The sequence below is a fragment of the Calidris pugnax genome, unplaced genomic scaffold (genome assembly GCF_001431845.1).
Source record: "Calidris pugnax isolate Ruff unplaced genomic scaffold, ASM143184v1 scaffold23, whole genome shotgun sequence".
NCBI lineage: Eukaryota > Metazoa > Chordata > Aves > Charadriiformes > Scolopacidae > Calidris > Calidris pugnax.
Genome location: NW_015090772.1, coordinates 1,073,683 through 1,097,647, shown reverse-complemented (window position 1 = coordinate 1,097,647; position 23,965 = coordinate 1,073,683). Strand labels below are relative to the sequence as shown.

Genomic DNA, 23,965 nt, shown 5'->3' with positions numbered 1-23,965 from the left:
AAGACTGCTATGTCTATTGCTTTTTTTTCTGTGTCAAAACTAAAATACCATCAGCTTACAACTCCATTGATGCCGTTACATATGGCTTCTGACAGCTAAATATTGGCATATCTTGATGTGATTGTTGATGGCACTGGAGGTGCTTTTTGCCTGACATTTTGGGAATAAAATAAGTTTTAATCAATTGACTTAGGATCAGCAGTCATTTATTTAATAGTATTCTGCATTTAGTTTCAGTAAGCATGTTAAATTATTGCAATTTTTATTATGTTGCTAATTATGTTTGACTTCATTAGTACAGTACAAATTCAGGAATGCGTTTGTCATTAACTGCTTTGTTTTGGCTTTTTTTTTTCCCTCTTCAGCATACCCATGTGCCACGACTCATACCTTTAATAACAAGCAACTGTACCTCAAAATCAGTTGCAGTTAGAAGGTGAGTACCTTATAAATAGTGAATTATTAAAGCTGTTGCTTCTTTAAGTATGCTGATCTTATGCTGGAAATAAACAGGTTTGAGGATTTATGGCCATTAACTCTGAATACACAGAACTCTGTTATCCAGTAAACTACAGAGATGACTTCCAGCAAAGATACCTTGGATGACGTTGAGGAATGGTGCTTTCTGCCGTATTGGGGGACATAGATTGCAACCTTCTGCAGAATTTATTCTAATTTAAAATGGTCCAAACGCTTCTTAGGGAAAAACTACCTTCTGATTTAAAACCAGAAGGCTAAAAAAAAAAAAAAGCTGTGGTTGAATCTGTGTTGCTCAGTCTAATGAGAATAAACAGCACAGGGATTGAGAGGCATTGCAAGAGCATGGAAACAGTATGTGTGTCTTTGTGAAGAACCAGCCTGAGCCTATTAGTGTTACTGGTATGGCCAGACTTGACAGGCCTAGTGAGCTTAGCTCTTGTTGAAGCACTGCAGTGTCCTGCATGCAGTGTGTGTCTACATTTTGCTCTCCTGGTGCCAGCAGAACTTCATAACTTCTGTGTAATGCAGTTTGAATGCATGGAGCAAAGCTGTCTGATGCTGTGCCTAAAATAATAAACCAGCCGCACTGGGGAATGTGGGATTGAACCTCCCACAGTTCAACCCTCCCTCTTGAACCTTCTCACTTTAAAAAGGACAGGGGACTGCTGGAGAGGGGACAGCAGAGGGTTTCAAAGATAATGAGGAGCCTGGAGCATCTCTCTTAGGAGGAAAGGCTGAGGGACTTGGGTCTTTTTAGTCTGGAGAAGAGAAGATTGAGGGGGGGATCTGATCAACACCTGTAAATACTTAAAGGGTGGGTGTCAGGAGGATGGGGCTGGTCTTTTTTCAGTGGTGCCCAGGGACAGGACAGGAGGGAACAGGCACAAACATAAGAAGTTCCACCTAAACAAGCAAAGGAACTTCTTTCTTATGAGGGTGGCAGAGCCCTGGCAGAGGCTGCCCAGAGAGGTGGTGGAGTCTCCTTCTCTGGAGACATTCAAACCCCACCTGGACACGTTCCTGTGCAACCTGCTCTGGGTGAACCTGCTTTGGCAGGGGGTTGGACTAGATGATCTCCAGAGGTCCCTTCCAACCTCATAGCATTCTGTGATTGAGACAGTGGTTGCTACCTTAGATAGGATGTGGTGGATTAATGTGTTGTCATGCTTAACAACTGAGATACATCTTCAGCATGTTGCTTTTTCCAAGAACGTGATACTTGGATTGGCTCTTGACAAAATTAATTGGTTTCTGACCGTGTCATTTGCTGCACAGTCTCACAAAAGCAGTTATCACTGTTTCTGGACCCACACTAGCCCTGAAAATGATAGATTTATGTGTATGCAAGAAACAGCTTGAGCATCTAAACTATTTGTCTGAATCTAAGCTGGTTTTGCTTCCATAGCAAGTATTAACTCGGATTACACTGACTTTTCATGACTTCTGGTTTGACTGCAAAACAATTCACAGGGCTTCCTTCATTGCTTCTGCTTTCCACAGCTTTGCTGATGAACGTTAGACTGTGGGTGGCTTTGCTACTGCAGTTCACAGTTCAGAGAGTGTCAATGAAGGTGGCCAAAATTGTATTGTTTCCATACTGACTTCATTCCTTTGGAAAGACTAAGGAAAACTAGATTGGTTGTAATAATGAAAAGCCTTTCAGGGTTTCTTGCCATGTCTTTTAAGTGTCTAAAGGATTTGGGCAGAATAAAAATGAAATCTGGCCCTCCAGAAAAGGTCAAAGATGGAACACAACCAGACAAAATAATAGTTCCAGACAGCAGAGTCTACTATCTTTTTGAATACTTGTTATCTACACCTTCCTAATCTGTGTGGCTTTGATTTGTTCACTAGGATCTGGCTTCAGACATATTTTCAAGTATGTCTTTTGCTAATGGCTGTCTGCTAAATTGTGAAGAATTCTGAATTAATAATGAATGAGGTTCCATAACTTAGTTTGTACGGTGCCAGCAAATCTTCAGGAGAGCTTTCTCTACGCAGAGCCTTGTAATAATGGTCTTATGTGTTCCTTTATGTTACGTACTCAGTAATGACAGATGAAAGGATGGGAATAGTGTCTGGGACAGAAGCACGCTGCCATAGAAACATTATGTTGTGACTTTCTAGATGAATTTTTAAAGTATTGATTATTTTTTTTTAATATGAAGATTTTAGCACAATTTTTAAACTTTGATTTTTGTCTGTTATTTTGGGGCTAATGAAACTGACATAGCGAATGTGTAATGACATGACAGATGGTTAATTGAACCACGTCTGTTTTTTTGAAGTTTAGGATTAGTTAGCCTGTGTGTTTGCTTTCTATGCAGAATATTATAACTCTGCAATAAGGCGACCAATGCCCTTATTTGACAGATAAATGTACTTTTATGTATATGTTTCCTTCAGGGGGGAAAGAATAAAGTTATATTTATTCCACGAGTACATCAGAGAAATGAGTATTAATTATAACTTTTTGTTCTGTCTTTGTAGGCGCTCCTTTGAATTTTTAGACCTGTTGTTACAAGAATGGCAAACGCATTCGTTGGAAAGGTATGAGCCAGTATACTTTTTCCCAAGAGTAAACAGCTAATGACTTTTTAGACAGAAAGCTTTTCATTGAATCCTTTAATTGGATTACATTGTTCAGCATGGGCCAAGCTTTCCAGCATAGACCACAGTTCTAGCACAGCAGGTTGTGGCCCGTTCGAGTGCCAGGGAGAAGGAGAGCTGTGTGCTTCAGCCTTGACTTTGTGTTGCCTCCTCTCCTTACCCTCTGCCTCTTCTCCTTTGCTGCATGTGAGCAATACATACTGTGCTTTCTCAGAGTCTCCCTTATATCATGTATCCTGGGCAGCAAAAATGCAAAGGTAAGCATCTGTCTTTTCTCCCAAAAGGAGGAAATTTGTGTGTTCACAAAGAGAGGGAAAATGGGATTAGGCTGGATGCCTTTTTCTGGTAATGGTTAAGAACACACTGTAGGTTCTCCGGGTAGATAGGAAAACAGTACGTGCATCACCTCTGCAGAATGGATGTTGTGAGCACAGAGTAAGAGCAAAGGGACTACAGACCCTCCCGAGAAGGCACTGAAGAGCTCATCCAGCTCTGTAGTCACCTTTCAACCCTTCAAGGTGCTCCTGAGAAAGGGAGCAGTGGGGAGATTGTGATTTATGTCAGAGTGTGTATGTGTGTATTTTAAAACAGAACAAACAAAAGAATCCCCCCCCAAAAACCCCAAACCCCAACCATGTCTTGAATTAAAATAACCACATTTTTCGGTTGTTCAGATGGGTATGTTGCTGTCGTTTGAGCATGTATTGAGGTTGAGAACTCGTACACCAAAAGCTTTCAGAGGTGAATTAGCAGGAAAGCAAACTTGCCAATCTTAACTTTCTCCATTTTCTTACTATTAATATATTAATATTAATAGTTTTTCCATTTCAGGAAAGTAGCTGTCTTTAAAAAAGTATTTTAAAATAACTTTTTAAATATGATAGGTGGATGTACGTCTGAAAAGTAGATTATAATTCTTTTAGATTGGGTAAGGAAGCTTACCTAAAACTTTACAAAGGTGCAATTATGTCATCAGTGTGCTAAGCATTTGTTTACATCGTATCTTAGAGCTACTATCTCAGTGGCATTTTACTTAGAGAAATGTTAATTGAAGTGTAAAACTACTGCTTAAAATAGAATTTGGAGCAGCAAAACAGCATGAAGAATTTCTGTCTTCTAGGCATGCAGCTGTCTTGGTTGAAACAATCAAGAAGGGCATTCATGATGCTGATGCAGAAGCAAGAGTGGAGGCAAGAAAGTGAGTTTTGACTACATTTTGCTATAAAAATGGTATGTTTTTTCATGAGCGATAGAAGGCTCTAATCGGAGGTGAGTGGCCAACTGTGGCTGAAGAAGAGGACACAAGTTAGGTCAGAAATTGATGTTTGTGTTCTTGAAGTCCTGAATTGATACCTAGTTTCTTTTACATAAGGCGTTCTGAAAGTTGGGGCAGTGAATACTGTCATGCAACATTTGAGGATTCTACTGAAACAGGAATCATAAGGGTTGATATTGCTGCATAATTCTTTTATTCCTCCAGCACTTTGAGTAGTGAGTAGTTCAGAAAACTGGAGTTGCTTCCCCACAGAACTGGTAAGTGAATGTGAGAATTTTGGAGGATAGACTAAGTTATTTTGAAAAGATTAATTCATTGTAGCTGATTTCTGTTATGATTTGATGAACAGTATTGTGTGCTTTACATGTTTCCAGTCTGGCTTCCTTTCCCTCCCATCCCTGGTTCGTTCCATAATCTTTACTTCCTGGCTCCACAATGGGAAGAAAAGACAGAGCAATTACATGTAATTATTCTTTTATTTTGCAGGGCTTATCTGGGTCTTAGAAATCACTTTCCTAGTGAAGCTGAGACTCTGTACAATTCTCTGGAGCCACCCTATCAAAGAAGCCTCCAGACCTACTTGAAGAATTCTGGCAGTATAGCATCTCTCCCTCAGTCAGACAGGTCATCCTCCAGCTCACAGGAGAGTCTCAAGTAAGGGTCACTTAACTGTTTCTGAGCCTATAAACAAAGAAAAACTGTTTCTCAAAAGCAAATGAGCCAGACTTCTGTGGTGTACTGAAAAGCTGCAGTTATATTTTGTCACTTCTATTTTTTTTAATAAAAAGTCTTTTATTGTATTTTGCTGTATGACAGTATTACCCAAGCAAGGTGAAAAATTAGGCAGTCATTAACTAGATTTTAGCAGGCTGTTCTTACCCAGATTTTTATTCCTTAGCAGCTACTGTTACACCAAAATATCTTAAAGATTCACATTTTGATGTCCAGCATTCAAGTGCAGTGAATAAGTCTAGGAAAGAAGTAATGGTATTACACCTTTTATATCCCTGTTCACTGGGAAGTGTGAGAAAGAGGCATTGACAGTGAGATTCATTCAGGTTTGAGATAGTCGTGGGTTTTTTTTCCCATCTTCCTACTATTAAATATGTATTAGCAGTATTTTGCAGCCAGGCTAATTACTGGAAGGTGGCTACATGCTGCAGTCGGTGTATTAAAATGTACAGACAATCTTGAGCCAAACAGAGTAAAAGTTGGCTTAGGGTACCTAAGCAAAAGTAGCAAAAGAAATCCGCAGCCAGGCTAATTACTGGAAGGTGGCTACGTGCTACAGTCGGTGTATTAAAATGTATAGACAATCTTGAGCCAAACAGATTAAAAGTTGGCTTAGGTACCTGTAGCAAAAGAAATCTATTGGCTTTTGAGTAGAAATGTAAAATAGTAGTAGTAATGTGTGGTGATTATTTTCCTTTAAATTCTAGAAAGCTTCCTCAAAGTATTTAAACTTGTTAAAATTTCAATTCAGATACTTCATTTCCAAAGTCAGAGAGCTTACCTGCTCGCTTCGACTTGAAAGAAAAGACTGCTTCCAGCATATTAGAAGTCATTCTTTTTCTCTTTTTTTTTTGACTGCTGCCTTAAGTACCAGAGGCTTTCCCTCTTCTATGTCAAATCTTAATCTTTCTTATGATACTTGTAATTATAAAAGACGTTGTTAAAATAATTGTCTATAAATGTAGGCTATTGCTAATGCTTAATTTTCCATGAAAAAATGTTTATTCAAAGATTAATTTCTCTTGTTCAAATTAATCTACGTTCCCTGTCCTAAAATCCAAGTGCTGTTAATGAGTTACAGGTAATAAAATGTTAAAATCTAAATTACAGAGAAATTAGGATCTTAAAATACTCTTAAGTGCCCAAGTAAGTGTTAATTCCTGTGTTGCAACATAAGTACCGCAGTACAGAAACGGAGGAGTAAAATAACGGAAGAACAGAAGAGATCATGATATTGGAAATTAATTTTTAATAGATTTCTCACCAGTTTTGCTTTTAGATACATGTTGTTTTCCCTGTGGTACCCAAAATTATATTTCTGGCTTCAAATATACATGTTGAGTTCTTCCTTTATTCACTACATTAGTAAATATCAGTGTGGTTTTCCTAAAAGTCTCCTAAATCATCATCTTCAGTGATTTTGGAGCCTCTGACCTTATAGCTCTTAACAGATAGTTGATAAAAAATGGTTTTAAAGAGGACAGTGGAATGAGAGAAGCACGGTGACTTGTGCTTACCTACATGAAGCTGTTTGAAGGAATTATCAGTTGCAATAGATGGTGCGAGTGCTGAAATTGTAAACAGTTGTCCGGGCCTTCTGTATCTCTTTTCTTTCTGCTTTTTGGTTTAAAATTAGAGAGGGATTATTTTTACTAAAGCTGAGACTGTAGACTCAGGCTGTAATTTGACTATTGATGAAACAGTCATTTATTTTAGCAAATACAAACCGTCCCTGTCAGATAACTATGTGGATGGCTAGATATGAATCCATGAATCAAGTATCGTCCTTTCTTCTACTAGTCTTTTGCTTTTCCCTGGTCCCTCTGATCCGAAATTGTAAACAGTTGTCCGGGCCTTCTGTTTGGAGCATCATTTAATAAGGTCAGGATACACCCAGGAGCTCTGCCTGGGCTGCCTTGTCTTACTTGCAGCAAATTGCCTCCAAAACATGAGTTAGTCATGTCAGAAAAGCAGGTATTGTTTGTAATAAGCTGCAAATATACGATCTTTGGTGAGGAGTTAGGTAACAGTGCTGACCTCTATGTTACCATTGCACGCTTGAGCTAATAACTCAGGTAAATACACAATATTATGTATCTCTTTTCTTTCTGCTTTTTAGTTTAAAATTAGAGAGGGATTATTTTTACTAAAGCTGAGACTGTAAACTCAGGCTATAATTTGACTATTGATGAAATAGTCAATTATTTTAGCAAATACAAACCTTCCCTGTCAGATAACTATGTGGATGGCTAGATATGAATCCATGAATCAAGTATCATGCTTTCTTCTACTAGTCCTTCGCTTTTCCCTGGTCCCTCTGATCACATTTTACCCTTTGGAACCAGTCAGAAGTACGAGCTCACAGTTAAATGAGAGTAGACAGGCAGATTTTGCTTCAGCAACTACTCATACTTGCTGTAAGAGGGAAAAGGAGAGAAAACAGGAAAAGACATGAGATTTTTCTCCTTTTATAAATTTTGGGAGCCTCTAACACTGAAACGGGGGAAATGCAACCTAGCTGCTTGCAAGTTCCAGCATTTTCCTTTCTAATTGGTAACTCAACCCTTGAAGGGAGATGTAGGACTGGAGGAGGCTTTTTAATTATACAGCTCTTTTCCTTCTTACTGCAAACACCACATAATTTGTTTCATAAATCAAGTTCTTTGTGTAGCTCCCACTATTTTTGTTTAACATCTGATTTAGGGGGTCAGCCCCATGGTTAAAACCTTGTGCTAGAAACCTTCATTGTTTCTGTGGCCAAGTCTAGGATGCCTGAACTTTGTGTTAGCAAAGTGTGCCTGTTGGTAACCAAAGGGTGAATGCTTTGTGATGAAGATGTAATTTTATAAAATACAGAAGATAAGATGCTTGTGTTTTCCTTATCATTCTTTATTTAATGTGTTCATCTAAAATATGCTGATAAAGTTGAAGGGAGAAAAGAACATAAGATTAATAATTTTTTCCTCTCTGTTATTGTTGCCTTTTGGATCTGATGCATGAGACTTATTTGGTTTATTCACTTTTTTTTTTCCAGTCGGCCTCTATCTTCTAAATGGTCTGCAGCCAGCCCAGCAAGCTTTGCAGGCAGAGGTAAGGTGGTTGCTCTACGGTGCAGTGCACAATAATTGTTCTTTATGTTCTTTGAATTAAAAGTTTAAAGTGCAGCTTTAAGTGTGCTAAGATTGCCTCATACTTGCTTCACCTTTTATGTGTGTTCAGTTGTGTTTTCAAACATAATTTGCTATGTATTGGTACTGTTAATTGATCTTGGAGTTATGTCCTGGAACAGTCACTGTCAAAGAAGCAAAACATTATTTTGTGATCTACTAGGCTTACGGCAGTTGGAAATGAAGGACTCATACCTTTTCATCTATTCCCACATAGCTGCTGCTCTCTATAAACAACAAAAACCAAACCCACACATTTGTAATTCAAAGAGTTTAATTTTGTCTTGAGTTTTCAGAATTTAATGTCTTCATTCTCTTTTCACATGATGTGTTCGTGATTCTTGCAGAGTAAATCATTGAACTCCTTTTGCCAAATGGCCAGGAATAGAGAGTGCTTGTTTTCTGGGTACTGAAACTGCTACGGGGGAGTGAAGTTCTGAAGACAGAAACCAATGGTTGAAGTTAACTGAAGCAAATAGTTAATTCTTAGTAAATACTAGGAGGTGAATGTTGAAATACTTTACAGATTAGAGACCCCAAAGCAATTCAAGGCAGGCGTTCAGCTTGCCTGTGGCTTTAGCCTAGTTGAAGTGTGGGAATATTATCTTCCCACAGTATGGCAAGGAATGCTGTGGATTTCCTGACGTTTCTGAAGCATTTCATACCGTAATAAATCAAATAAATGTTCTGAAATACGTCATTTGTACTAGCCCATATTGTACTATGGACAATATGTCATTGTCCATAGAGTGGAAGCACATAGTTTCTATTAAATATTAAAATCTTATGCTGACTGAAGATAAATACTACTGTAAAATACTCTGTTCTTTATCTAGTTGAAGATAGAATCATAGAATTGCCCAGGCCGGAAGGGACCTCCAAAGGTCATCTAGTCCGACCTCCCTGCAGTCAGCAGGGACACCCCCAACTAGACCAGGTTGCCCAGGGCCTCATCGAGCCTCACCTTGAATATCTCCAGGGATGGGGCCTCAACCACCTCCCTGGGCAACCTGTTCCAGTGCTCCACCACCCTCACAGTGAAGAACCCTCTCCTAATCTCCAATCTAAATCTGTTCCCCTCCAGCTTGAAGCCATTCCCTGCTCATTGCCAGGGGAGTGGACTAGATGAACTGTAAAGGTCCCTTCCAACCTGAACTATTCTATGATTATATGAATTTCATGGCAACACCAGATGTAGTTTGCTTCTTAACCTCTGTGGTACTTTTTTTAATATTAAGTTGACTTAAGCTGTTTTTCATCCTTTTCTGTCCTTTTTGCAGGTACGCTGCACTAGTAGATGATTAAATATAATTTTTTTCACTACCAACTAACTTTCAATATTATTTTTTTTAATTTTATTTTTTTCTTTTTCCTTGGCTAGTTTCCAGCAGCAGCAAGAGTGTTCCAAGCCCAGGAACCCTGCAAAGGTCTCGCAGCGACATTGACGTTAACGCTGCGGCAGGCGCAAAGGCCCGCCACGCTGCTGGGCAGACAGCAGGAGCTGGGCGCCTGTCAGCAGCTGGCCTACCTCCGGGATCCTACGCTTCACTAGGTAAGGGAGACAGCCCTACAATATCCTGAAAGATTTTTTTTTGGAGGTTTTTTTGATCAAAAATACTTCTACGTTTGAAAAATTGTTGTTGGAAGGAGCGGCACCTTCACTTAATAGCAGATTTTGATCGTGGCTTTTTTGTTTCTAGAAGTAATAGGGAGATAAAGTGTCAGGGCTTTTGATTTCCCATTTTTCTCAGCTCTTTAGCTGACTATTTTACAACAACGCTAAAGAGACATTCTGGGAGTCAGTGGTGGCTTCTTCATGTAATACAGAAACGTTTTACACAATAATACAGAGCAATGGTTTCATAGATTTCTTCCACAGCATGTTGGTAGGTTTTTCTTTCAAAGCATGGTATGTTTTTGTCTAGGTGACAGTCACTGATAGGAATATTTGGTGTTAGACATAAGGTGCTACAGATCATAAGAGTGCAGAAAAGTGTGGCGGTAGATGCTACAACCTCCACTAAGTGGGGAGAGTAGAAGAAAATGGGCATGTTTTTGTTCTTTTTAGGTTATCGATACTGCAGGGACAGCAATGGGGGAAGTGAGGTTTAGTGTTCCCAAAACTGTTAGTTTTTTTTTCTCAGTTTGTGCCAGGTTAGATCACCAAGGAGGCACGTCCTGCTGTCAGTATTGCTGGAGATGATCGCAAGACAGTCAGAGAGACTATATAATTCTTCTTTGTGCCAGGTTAGATCACCAAGGAGGCACATCCTACTGTCAGTATTGCTGGAGATAATGGCAAGAAAGTCAGAGAGACTATATAATTCTTCTGATTCACCTTGCGTTTGGGGAGCTGTTAGGATACACTTAGGCTATGGTTTTCAAAGTTTTTGATTGTGCTTTTTTTAAATCAAAATTTAAGTTAACAAAAGCATAATTTAAAATAGTTTTTATCAGGGCCTACTTGAAATGGGTTGAACGCCGTTGATTTTAGGATTAAGTTTGAGGGTGAGCAGTGCTGATTGACTAGAAGGAATACTTGCTTCTCGAAGTAGTAAATTTGGGTGTGGGCTCCCTCTAGTGCCCCCAGGGGGGAAGATCAGAGAACCTGCTGGGGAGCAAGTGGGCACCAAATTTAGGCTGCTCCCTTTGCTTGGTGGAGGAGATGCGCTTGTGGTTATCACTGGAGGAATTCTCAGTTCCTCCTAACTTGATGCTTAAAAGCCTGAAAGAGGTGGGATGATTATTCTCCAAGACCAGAGTATTGCCTGGTGTGTTTTGGTGTGCAACGGGACACGTTCTGAACCTCAGACAAAGTTGGAGTTCAGCTATTGTGAGAAGCCAAAGTGACACAGAGCATGGTGGTAGAAGGAAAAAGATCTAACAGAAAACAAAGAGAAATCTCTCTGTTAATCTGTGTTCTTCACAGTGCTGAAAGGAAGGGACTGCTTTGGTCTTAAAAGTTTCACAAAGAATCTGCTCTTGATTGGAGAACTGATTTGCTTTTAGAACATTTTAAGCAATGTTATTCATGCCCAGAATTTTGTAAGCAAGAGTTGAGAAAGGCACAGAGGTTTCCAGGAGAGTAAGTAGTTTTCAAAAGGTAACATTAAAATGAATGGTGTGTAAATCTAAGGCATGTTTTCAGAAAATGGGCTAACTTGTAAATGTCTCCCCTCTCTTTGTTTTAAGAGAGTTGTTTATCCTAAATACAAATATGGCAACTTAAATGACAGAATTGTGGAGATAATGCTGATCATGGTACTAAAATGCCTAGAAAATGCTACTGTATTTCTGTAGCACGTTCCACATCTTCTCAGGTGTTGCAGTCACTACCAAAAGAACTTAATACTGTCTCCTGGAGCTTGAATTTATTTTCACCCTTACTTGCAGAGAAACATCCACCCTTTGCTTAGACAGCTGCCAAATTTAGACCCTTGGAGGACCACAAATTCTTGAGAGCAGCAATCTATAATTGTCCCCACCCATTTCTTCCCATTTTATTGTTAATAGAAGAACTCTTGCTTGCTCATTTATGTTGTTTTTTTAAGACTGTACTCAAAGCAGGAAGACATTTTCTATTTGAGTTATTCTAAATGTTGACTATCTTTGACATACTGAAATATTAATGTTCTTTTTGAGGAGACTTGGGCTGTAATTATATATGTCCCACACTAAGTATTTTAATTTTGATTGTTACTGTCAGAATATGTATGCACTACCTTCCAGCTGAACTGGTAAATTTTTAATGCTTTTAAACCAGAGTGGAGCTTTCTGCTGTTTGTCCTTTGTCTTTATTGTGATGTCCTTTTCCTCCTGTCCGTTACCCGAGGTGGGGCTTCATGCTCAGTAGCAGATTTCATATGAAATAGAATACTGCAGCTTAGTTAATGATATGTACTGATGCTTCAGTAACTGTTGACAACAAATATGAAATAGTTTATAAATATTTTACTGTAATGGTTTGCTCAAATCTGAGTAATATGAAGAGATTAAACATTTCTGTGCAGGGTACTTGTACCCTGTTCTGTAATTTTGTACCTTGGGCTGAGAAACCAACTGTACTTAAGGTAACTTATATGTGCATGAATTAGATAAACATGTCTGCTGTATTTAATATTAATGTGTTTTCCTTAATTAATGTTTTATGACTCTACTGTGAACACCTTTATTCTAACACACTAAGTTTTCCATGTTTCTTTGCCTGCTTTTTCAACAAAGAGGATACTTCTGACAAGATGGATGGTAAGAAATTGTTTAGTCTGTCCTCTAATTCTATTAAATATTTAATAAAGTGCCTTTTAAGTAAAATTATTGATGTTTAATATATTTGTCTGTTTATTAACAAAATACTATGCTGTTTTGATTAACCCCTATGTAATCTTGCTGTCTTAATATTTGTGTTGTGTTTATCAATGTTTTTGATGATTGATCTGTATCAGCAGCAGAATCTTTATCAGAAATTGGATATTAATCCAATTAACCCCTATGTAATCTTGCTGTCTTAATATTTGTGTTGTGTTATTGCTAAAGTGCCTTTTAAGTAAAATTATTGATGTTTAATATATTTGTCTGTTTATTAACAAAATACTATGCTGTTTTGATTAACCCCTATGTAATCTTGCTGTCTTAATATTTGTGTTGTGTTTATCAATGTTTTTGATGATTGATCTGTATCAGCAGCAGAATCTTTATCAGAAATTGGATATTAATCCATTTTTTTTTAAAAAAAAAAAGCCCTATTAATTACAGAGCCATTCTGTAGTCAATACATGTTTTTTTAATTAGCTCTAGTTCAATTGTGTTTCATAGTTTTACCTGTAAAGTCAAATTTTTCACTACTTGACAGAACAGCTGTGGGAGAGCAGGAGATGCTTGACCACATAATTAGGGATTTTTTAAAAAATAGAACTAATATCTTCTTGTTCAAAACTACTCTAAATCTATGTATCTAGCTACATAATTTTAAGTGCCTGTAAATCCTGTAATACAATGTAATTGTCGTCGAACCACAGAGTAGTAGGGGTTGGGAAAGGACCTTCAGAGATCACCTAGTCCAACCCCTAATTTTTAGCAAAGAATAGTTTGTTATGGACCTTCAGAGATCATCTAGTCCAACCCCTAATTCTTAGCAAAGAATAGTTTGTTAAGATGACCTACCTGTTAAAATAGCTTACCAAGTATCCCAGCTAAGTCTTAGCCCTTACTTTTTCTTAATTTACTATGTTAAACACATGGAGGAAGTTGACATATATGTTTATCCTGCCTGCAAAGCAGTTGAGAATTGGACTTCTCACAGCAGTTGTCTGTTTCAGGTGTGTGTAAAGTCATACTTCTGTGATAATAAAGTGACAGAGTCCCAGCTTGAAGCCTGATATTCCTAATTCTAATTTATTGCTGGGGAACAAATAACAAGTCAGTTATGTTCGCTACTTATTAAATAATTCTTGTCATGTGTTTATTAACAATACAGGTTTCGAAGAATGAGTAGTTTACTGGAAGCAAAGTTGGGGATATTTTTCATAGAAAGGAAAACAGTAAGAAGGTAGATCTCTGAAACCCAGAATCTTGAGTCATTTTAAAGCACAGATAATAACTTTCCTGAGGATACTTTCTGGAAGAATTGGAATTATTTTTAAGTATTGCAGACGGCAAGCCTACTTGAATAAAATTAGAGTGTTTTTTTTTTTTTTTAAGGATAGTAATGTGTGTGTTTGTTTCCACATCAGATTTTCTTATATTGCATATAATAAGAGTTATTTATAATTATCTGTGCCAAACGCTTAACCTTGAGCTTTTGCACATTGTCACCAGCAATAAAGGTTCTTAGGGGCCACAGGTACAGGATTTTTCTTTTTTTCTAATGGTGTCCCACACATCTATTTAAAAATAGTAGGGGAAGTACTACACAATTGATCAGAGTAAGAAGTGTTTGTTTTCTCCTAGAGGATATCTGTAGGGGTGATGTGTGAAACAGAAGGGACGCAGCTTAGCTCTCCAGCTGTAGCTGTATGAAACAGCTGGTCTGATCTAATTGCCACCAGGAGGAACTAATAATTTTTCCTTTTCCCACTAATCTTGGCCACATGTTTCTACCAATTCTTTCACTAGTCCCTTGTAATACTTCATTATTGATCACTGTAGGTGAACAAACTCTAGAAAACTGATTTGGTAAAACAAAAGTGAATAGTATTCTGCTCTTTAGCTTTTGGAGCTGACTGAGTCTCTAGCCATCCAAGCCAAGGGCGGAGAGGAAGGAGAAGCAGAAACATCCCTAGCTGTTAGCCTGGCTTAGGTGTTGCATAGAACCTGCCTTCTAAGATCCAACTCTGGAAGAAAGTTGGATTTGGGGGGAGTAGTTAAGGTTTTGGAATTTTATAGGCTGGCAAACTTGATCTGGAAAACTTCAGGGCACTTCTACATCCATAGTATTGTAACTGATTTTTATGAAGAAGCATTGAAATTCACACTGAATTAATTATTTTAAAGAAGTGTTTAAAAATAGTGCCTTGAAGATAGTATAATATGAGAAAGCCCTGGCCAGATTTGCTGAGAAAGTTAGGTTCAGGCTAGCAAAAGACACTAACAGATGGTTTAGTCATTGGAGTTCTCTTACAAGGTAGAAACAGCAAAGTGAAAACAAAAATGGAAATACCCTTTTATCAAAGGGTATTTACTTATTTTAGACATTTAACATGTTTATCCCTACTATAATTTTATTCCATAATCAGATTTGTTTCAAAGGAACTTAGAGGAAGGACTGCTGTTTAGATAGCTTCCTATCAATTCCTAGGTACTGATGTCAGTAAAAAGATTTGTCCAACTCTCATTTTGTCATAATTAAACCCTGTTAAGCTTGGCATACTTGTTCCAGTGTGGTCTGATTTCAGCAAGCTCATATTACTTCCAGTTCTCTGAGCAAAATTTGATCTTGTGCATGTAGATCTTAAGAGTAATCATGGATTTAACTCAGAGAAATCCTCCTTGCTGGCAGTTCCTATCAAGTTCTCACTGTCCAGTATGGGAAACACTGCCCTTGTGTTTTTCTTTGAGGTAATTTATAATAGTATGTTTTGTATTTTCAGATGAGCTCATGTTAAAATATTTTTAATATCTGTTTTGATCTGTATATGTAATTTTGTTGACTGACCTAATTTTATATTTTTTTTTCTATTTTTTTGGTGGTTTTGTAACAAGTTTGGAAGGCAGTGCTACCTATATATTGTGTTTTCTTGTGAATCACTAACAGTACAGTGTGGATGTTTCTTGATGATTTTGCTTCAGTTCAATAATGGAGCTTCAACACAAAAGCTTTAGCCCTCTTGATAAAATTTGTCGAGATTGATAAGAGCAATCTCAAAAAGGAATTGGAGAGAAACAGTACTGTTTGGAATATCATGTATTTTATTATTTTTTCTGTTTAGGAACAGCTTCTGAAGATGGTAAGAAAATATTTTGTTAGATGAGCTAATATTTTCAGCTTCATATTTTCATTGATACAAATTAAGCTTTAAAAGTAGAATACGGTCTTTCTGGGTCTTTGTGGAGGTTTGTAACTCCAGATAGCTTATGCATCTAATACTTGGTTGTCGTGTAGTATTTTTAAAATTCTTTTGCTTTTATTTTAATTCTCAAGTACTCATCTGCAGTAGAAGTGTCATCGCTTAACATTTTTAGTGTGAAAATACAGGAGCTTTATAATTTTGCATTTATTTTTTTAAAGTGAATCTTGTCACAGAATATTTCATCAAGTATGTTCACGCTGTGGGAAGCAGGTGCTACTATTACTCATCTCTTTGAGACTTGGGAATTCATTGTCAATATGCTATTAACATTAAAACCTACTATTAGTGAATGGATGTAGAGACTCCAAGTGAGTTAACAGTTCATTTGCCTCATAAATACAAACTGGGTTTTTACTTCAATAAAATTGAACCAGGTTCCAAGTGATAATTTAACGTAGTATCGCAATAGTGGCACTCTGTGTTCCTAGGTGTTTGGGCCAAATTCTGAATGCAGTTACATGCTTTGAAGTCTCGCAGCACTCGGTGGGAAAACATTGCCATTGCACGGGGATAACTAGTAGAGTTTGGACTAGTTAATCTAACCGTTCTTGCTAGAACATTGTTTTCTAATAGTTTAGTGAATAACCCCCTTTATCCTGATTCTCTTCTTATAGACACTCATCTACGGCATTTCCCTCTACTTGGATGAATAATATTATCTTGGTTGGTCTCCAAATTCTGCTGTGGAAAGCCTAAAGAGGCTAGAACTAAATACCAGTCTGTGTACCTAATTCTTCTGGGTCAAATACTGACTCTACATGTCTAGAAAATATTTTAATTATGCAGTTTTTAAAAGTGGATTACTTGTTGAGCTAGATCGACCCTGTGTAAGCTTTTTGAGGTTTGTTCTTCCAACTTAAGAGTTACAGTTAGCATGGTTTTGGCTTTTGTTTCATTTTTTGGTTGTTTGAGAGGTTGGCTTAGGAAATGTAGTACACAACTCTGCTGTTTTCTTATATGAATAATCTTTCATATGAACCTATAATTCATCCAACTGGGGTCTTCCTTTCTTTTGTAATTTCATTGCAAATTCTGTCTGTTACAAGAAATATGGCTAATAATGCAGAAAAGTTTAACCTAAACCCAAGATGGTTTCACATTCTAGAGAGAAGTAATTCTGTAGTTTTAGTTGTAGATACTCAGTTTCCTCTGTCTCTTCCTCAGCTCTTCTGTCTGTTGAGGAGAGTAATATTTCCTTAAATCGTGTTGTCACTGGGAAGTACTTAAGTGTACTTTTACTTAGTCTTTGCAAAATGCTGTAAAGGGCTTGGAAATCCTGTAGTCTACACGACAGTGGCCAGGAAAGTAGAATCTTCAGTTATAGGAAAGATAGTGTTTAGATTTCTAAAAAGGGGAGTCAAGTTAAGAAGAAACCTCAGAACCCTATTCAAAAAATAGTCACCATAATTTTTGTAGTTTTAGGACAGCAAAAGTAGAATTATGACCAAACGTAATCATGAGAAGGCTGTACCTGATACAGCAAGGTTAGCATATGCATTGCCTATTTTAATTAATTAACTGATCTTTTTTTCGTAATCATGAGAAGGCTGTACCTGATACAGGAAGGTTAGCATATGCATTGCCTATTTTATCACAGAATGGTTTGGGTTGGAAGGGACCTTAAAGATCATCCAGTTCCAACCCCCTGCCCTGGGCAGGGACACCTCCCACCAGACCAGGTTGCTCCAAGCCCCATCCAGCCTGGCCTTGAACCCCTCCAGGGATGGGGCAGCCACAGCTTCTCTGGGCAACCTGTTCCAGTGACTCACCACCCTCATATAATGAACCTCTTCCAGTGTCTCACCACCCTCATATAATCAAATTGTTTATGTAGTAGGCAAGAACTAGCTAGCGAGTTCAGGGTGTTGAAGTGATAATGTGTCAATTGGTTACTAAAACACGTAGCATCAGAGGAGAAGTATTTTGATTCCTCAACTCTTAAGTCCTGTAAGGTGTTCAAATTTCTACTAATTATCCCAAATGAATTTTCACCAATTGAGTTAAGTTTTACGCTTCTTTTCTATCTACAGAAACCGTTAGTAAATGCTGCTGATGCTTTGCTTTATACGTTACTGTGAAAAACTGATTTAATGCCTTTTCTTTTACAGGTCGTGTACGAACAAAGCTCTCAACGCCTTCTGTTGGTATTGGAAATTCTAAAACAGATTCCAGAGGACGCAGTAGAACCAAAGTGGTGTCACAGTCTCAGCGTATGTATTTTCTGTTTGTCAGTTATACCTGATAAAGAGGCCAAATGCTTAAGCAAATATTCATTGACCAATGGCTACAGTCAAAGTTAATTTAAAAAAAAAAAGCTACATACTGAGTTGTTGTTCTGTGCCTTAGGTTCATCATCGCCAGACCAAAATGAAGGTATTTTTTTCAGTGTTTTGGATCAGTGGTATTTGCATGCTTTTCTAATTCATGTTGTTTTTCTATGGACAAAATACTAGGTTAGGTCTTAGTTTGCCAATTACATTAGACAATGTAACAGGAAATGAAATCTACCCTTAAGTTCTGTCTTCAGTTATAACTTCTCAACATTCTTTTCCCCCCCTTTCTGACCTGCCCAACATGAAAGGCCAGTAAACTTCTGTGTCAGTCACATGAGACACATGGATACGTAATAGAGAAGAAGGGGTAGGCTGAATGGTGTCTTCAGTGTTACCTGCAAAACCTAATTTTTCAGTCTTATTTTCAGCCAGAAATACCTATTTTCAGCCAGAAATACCTATTTTCATTTTAAGCTGGGCCCTGCTCTAACTCTTGGATATAGATATATTCCTTTTTTTATTTTGTATTACAGCTGTTACCTTTATTTAACTCTTCTTTGGAGTAAAAATACTAAACCCTAACTTTATAATCTGTTACTTAGCTCGTATTGAATCAAAGGGTTAAAATAAGCAACTTATTATATATCAGCTAATCCACAGTAATTTTCTATGTGTGTTTAGAAACCAAAGCAAATGCAAATGTCCAATCTAGGTAAGCACTCTGTCATTAATTAAAAAGCCTCGATTACCTGACACTCTTTGGCACTGGCTGACTTAACAGCAATTTGTTCACACATCTGATGCCTCCAACAGACATCTTCTCACTAAGCTCTGTAGTGTGTTCAGATTCCCACATTTGTCTAATGCGGTGGGATGCAGTGAAATTAATGAAAGGAAGACACATTAACCATAAAATTAAAATAAGATAACCAGTCCTATAGTTTGAGATCTGACATTAATAAACCCAGTAAATTATCAGGTTTTAAGTTTTCCAGTGCAATTATCTTGCTATCCGTGACTACATCCAGTTTCTTTTAATAGAAACCCTTAATTCTGTGTTTAATGGGAAAAGCATTTACCTTCCTAGCAATGACTGCATTTATCATAAATAGAATTACTTTAGAGGTTAAAAAGCCACATAGTTTTGGGGCTTTTTTTTTTCCTGTTAGAGTACTTCCCATTCAGTTTTGGATTACTTTATGTTCCAGCAAATATGGTTGGATCAAACCTGATCCAATGCTTGCAGGTTTTGTGAAATAAAACTTTCAAAAAATCAGAGTAGATAAATACAAAATAATAACATCCAATAGCAGAAGTTCTCTTAAGTTATTTTTTGGTTTGACAGTGCTCTAATCCCACGAGTGTTTGTGGAATGAGAGCTTGAAAATCAACTCTAGTTATTGGCTGTGACAAGGTTGTACATAACTTGTTTCATGTTTTCAGTGTTAAGATCATAAGTAAAGAATAGTTGGATTAATAATTTGAGGAGGAGAGGAGGTAACAGTCCCGTCAATTCACTTCTTCCCTTTACGAAAAGCTGTAAACAGTATCTGTAACACTCTTCACTAGTATTAGGGGTGTTCTGAAATAAGCTTGTTAAAAATACCTTCGTACTTTGAATAGATTGGATAAATTCTTAAAACATTAAGGTGTTTGAGAAACTGTTTGGGGGAGATGTTAAATTTAGGTAGCAATATAACACTTTTATGGTGATCATCAACATATAATATTAATTAAACTGACTGTATATTCAGGGAAACAAACTGAAGCTTTTTCAGTTTCTTTTTACTAATAATGGCAGGTTTTACCCAAGATAATTCCTTTTTGGCACAGTATTAATGTCTAAAGAGATAAGTTGAATTGATATTGAAATAACTAGATTTGTCTACATGTGGTGATATGTGAAAATTAAATGCATGAATGCATCTTTCCAGCCCTTTATTACTACTACTGTTCAGACCCGATGGCTTCAGAGAGCTCATTATAACCTGTCAGTGGGGGAGAACAAGAATTCTGAGATGTTTTAAGGAAGATAAACAGGGCAAATGCAAAAGGACAGGGGCAGGAGAATTGTCAGGCACGATATGCCAGCTATTTGGGTGATGCTTCTTTATGCCATTGAAAATTTTCATAGCATTGGGCACAGTGGGCAGCGAGATGCTTGATGTTTCCATACAGGGGCTTGTTTTAGTTCTCCAGCTTATAGTGGGAGAATAGCTTCATATTTGATTTAAGCATTTATTTTTTAAAAAACTGGTGTAACACAGATGCTTTTGTACATTTAGGGTTACAACTACTTAGCACTTTTGTTCAAAAATCATTTTATGAAAGACTTGCAGATTTGAATGCTTTACAAAAGATACTTTTTTGGGGTTTTAGAAGCCCTTTACTCTTCCTCTTCTATTTTTAAATTGTAGCATAAAATAAATGCATATAAAATCCATAGCTAATTGTTTTATTCTTATCTATGGAAAAAAATAGTTCTATTTTTTTCCTCTTCTTTCTGGTTTGGTTGGCAAGTAATTCAGCAGGTGTGCTAAGATTTACGTTGCAATCTTCATTCGGAGAAAAAGAATGAAATCTCTGGATGGAAACAAATTCCTGCTTTTATACTTAATATGAATTTTAAAGAGGAAAACCTGAAATTCTATGCAAGTCTTTTCAGTTGTGCCATTGTGAGGTTTATTTTTTGTCATCCACCGCACCTGCAGCTCAGTTCCTTTACTGTCTGTCTCAAAAAAAAGTTGTTTTGGCCTTGTGTGTAATTTTTGTTCAGCTGTTGATTTTCTTGAACCTTTTTGGCAATGTAATATTCTTTTAAAGTAATATGAGGACTACAGTTTCATGTTTAATTGAAATGTAATTCTTCAGTATTATCCAGTTGTTGGTTAGAAAGCTGAAGAATTGTAATTTGCTTGTGCAGCTTTGCTTCATCTGCTTTGTACATAGCATCTGAGTTCAATTCTTCAACTGTGGAAGCTACTTAAAAGCACTGCTTTAGCATAACTCCCTTGTGGCTTTTTTTTTTCCTGTGTGAAATGACTAAAGCTTTCTTATTTCCATTTGCCATCCATTTTTAAAATCTGCTCTGCTCCCTCCCTCTTCATGGATTATAAACCCCTACCCTAATCCTGCCTTTACACTTGTTCAGGATCACAGTCTGCTAACCCCATTGGTGGTAAGAGTCTACAGAATTTGTGTATACGTCATTGTTTGATCACCTGTTTGACATATCTCATTTAAGGACCCTATTCAGCAGAAATTCTGGCTCACTTTTTTTTTTTCCTACGCTGCGCTTACCTAATTGGATGTAATTCTTATTTAGAAGGTGGTAGAGATGGTAGTTTTTTGTCATTTTGGAACACTCTTTTAGTAATCCTTCCTTCATCATTCACTTCACTTTGATCTACTACTGGTGGTGGTACTGACAGCAGCATGCCAGTGCTGCTTATTAGCTATTATATATAATTATAAGCATAATATTTTCAGGATATAAAGCTTTGTTTGGTTTATTTACAGCAGAGTGGTATGCTTTGCAGGTCAGACAATGAAAGATAAAGTATTGGCATGAGAGGTTGCATTTCTTCTGTATATTCTGAGAAGAATGAGTTTTTCAGGTTTCTGACTTACTGAAGAAAATATTCTGAAAGTCTCCAGCACGGTGAAAACTTTTACAACGTTTTCATTGTTTTAAAGAGATGTAAAATAGTGGAGGCTAGGAAGAAGGCATAGTAATACCAGGTCTAAGTTAATACCTTGAGATGTCAAACCCTTAATTTTTGCAGACCACAGAAGTTTTATAGACGTGCCTATTCTTTTTTTTTTTGCTATAGAGCTTATGCTTGTTTTTTCCAGGCTGTGTAATATTTTATTTATCATTTCTGCTGAATAGGTCCATAGTTTGGAAAAGGGATTTTGCTAAAATAATCATTTCAAGTTTGAATTCAAACAATGAGTCTGAAAGTATATGCATGGTACATTGTTTTAGTCTCTCCCTCTCACCCAGCATATGTTTTATTTTGTTGGGGATTTTGTTTCTTTTTCCATATAGTCAAGCTTCAATCAAATTGTATCTTTTTTTAAATGTGCCTCATAACGAGTAACTCATGGAACTCATGTGAGATGTTGCATGTTAATTCTGTAGATCTGATAGCATAGCTGTGGTCATACAGTTACCTGGTTATTTTTAAAAGGTTAATGAAAGGTTTGTATCTGTGTGTAATTAACCTGTGGTTAAAGTTCTGTTTTGTTCTTTATTTGTCAAACTTCTTGAATTCTGCAGCTGGAAACAATATGTCAACTGGTGGTATAAATTGTTTATAACTAGAGAAGAATGGAGTCTTTGTTGAAGCACAGAACTTAAATTTTCTGTTACTGAAATATAAGAATTGGGGATCAGTGACCAGTTTCTGGTAGCGAGTATAGTGTGTTGAACTTTATAGTGCTTTGTAATGTACAGTTTTGATTAATAAAAATATAAGACACTTAAATATGTCTTGCTCAGTTTTCTAGCTTGTTTAAAACTGATCGAAGATCTTCTTCGGATTTGTGGGGTAACCACCACAGAAATGAATATGAGTAATTTAATTGTCTTCAGTGACATCGAACTTCTCAGAGAGTAGTGCTTGAAGACTCCATGCTTTTAAAAGCAAGGGAGACAAGTTTAAATGTTACTTTATTATAACATAGGTTGCATTGGAAGAGCTGGGATAATTATGAAAACACTAGTTCAAAGTTGCTGCCTTCAGCTTTCTAGCAGTTCTTGTTTTCTTTTTTTAATAGAAAATGTGATTAGTGAGACTAGGTAGATTAAAAAAAAATGAACACACCAATGTTCACGTTAAGGACACTGGAAGTGTTGTTGAAGACTAGTAATAATATTTATGATTTCTTTAGAATATTTAGTACTAAATACCATGTTAAGTGCTTCCTTGCATTGATAATTTTATTTACTTTGTACGTAGTGCTGTAAGAACTTGGAACAAGGTCTTCTAATTCACATTTTTACCTTAGAAGTTTTTCCAGCCCATTTCAATCTACCACCATTTTCCTACTAACTTAAAGCATATTTTTTTTACTTTTTAACCATGGTTGTTTATCATTCTGTGCTGTTACTTACACTTATTCCTTTTGCCTTCAGCTGGCAGTAGATCTGGGTCCCCTGGAAGAGTTTTGACAACAACCACACTTTCCACTATGAGCACAGGAGTTCAAAGAGTGTTAGTGAACCCTGCAGCTGCACAAAAACGAAGCAAAATCCCCCGAAGTCAGGGGTGCAGTAGAGAAGCCAGTCCTTCTAGATTGTCAGTAGGTAAGAATCACTGGGTAACTCTTGCTTTCTTTATAGCCCTTCTTACTTTAAGTGCTGGATATCTACAGCTTGCATTTAGCTATAGGTGGATGATAAAACTAGAACCGTGCCTGTTTCCTGAGGCTTGTCTTTGATACACAAGACAGTTTTAAATTTAAGCCGAAACATTGATATTTTTTTTTTCTGTCAGAATGCGGTATTTTTTCTTTTCCTCACCTCCCTTTCTTCCTTCTTCTCTAACTTCACTTCTTATCCCCACCTCCAAAATTCCTACGTCCATTGAATGAAAGCGTGATACCATTTTGAGAAGATTTTCTCCATCATTTTTGTGTGTCTTCTGTGTATGTGTGCATGCATATGTGTCCTGTGATACAAAAAGGAATGTCATACTCCTTAAACCTCACAATATAAGCTTAATCAGTGTAATCAGTGCAATCCACTTTATTACAAACAATATTATTGAAAAGTGTCAGTTGATTTTAATGGTATTGCTGTTCTTTTTAATATATTTTGATTTTTACCAAAGCTGCATTAATTTTATATTTTCCTTC

General features: G+C 37.0%; 1 protein-coding gene across 34 annotated transcripts in view; it reads left to right on the top strand.

The window, feature by feature from the left end:
* Positions 1–23,965, top strand: part of CLASP2 (cytoplasmic linker associated protein 2) — a 173,848-nt gene that overhangs the window by 106,820 nt on the left and 43,063 nt on the right. For 12 of the 34 annotated variants that reach the window (XM_014941991.1, XM_014941981.1, XM_014941943.1 and 9 more), the window contains 12 exons: positions 366–436; positions 2,971–3,030; positions 4,211–4,288; positions 4,853–5,020; positions 8,133–8,188; positions 9,647–9,817; positions 12,487–12,510; positions 15,690–15,707; positions 17,939–18,040; positions 18,177–18,203; positions 21,255–21,281; positions 23,244–23,414. In XM_014941991.1, the coding sequence (XP_014797477.1) occupies positions 366–436; positions 2,971–3,030; positions 4,211–4,288; positions 4,853–5,020; positions 8,133–8,188; positions 9,647–9,817; positions 12,487–12,510; positions 15,690–15,707; positions 17,939–18,040; positions 18,177–18,203; positions 21,255–21,281; positions 23,244–23,414 (973 nt within the window). The remainder of the gene's footprint in view (positions 1–365; positions 437–2,970; positions 3,031–4,210; positions 4,289–4,852; positions 5,021–8,132; positions 8,189–9,646; positions 9,818–12,486; positions 12,511–15,689; positions 15,708–17,938; positions 18,041–18,176; positions 18,204–21,254; positions 21,282–23,243; positions 23,415–23,965) is intronic. The other 22 variants (XM_014942000.1, XM_014942079.1, XM_014941972.1 and 19 more) reach the window with 5 other exon arrangements.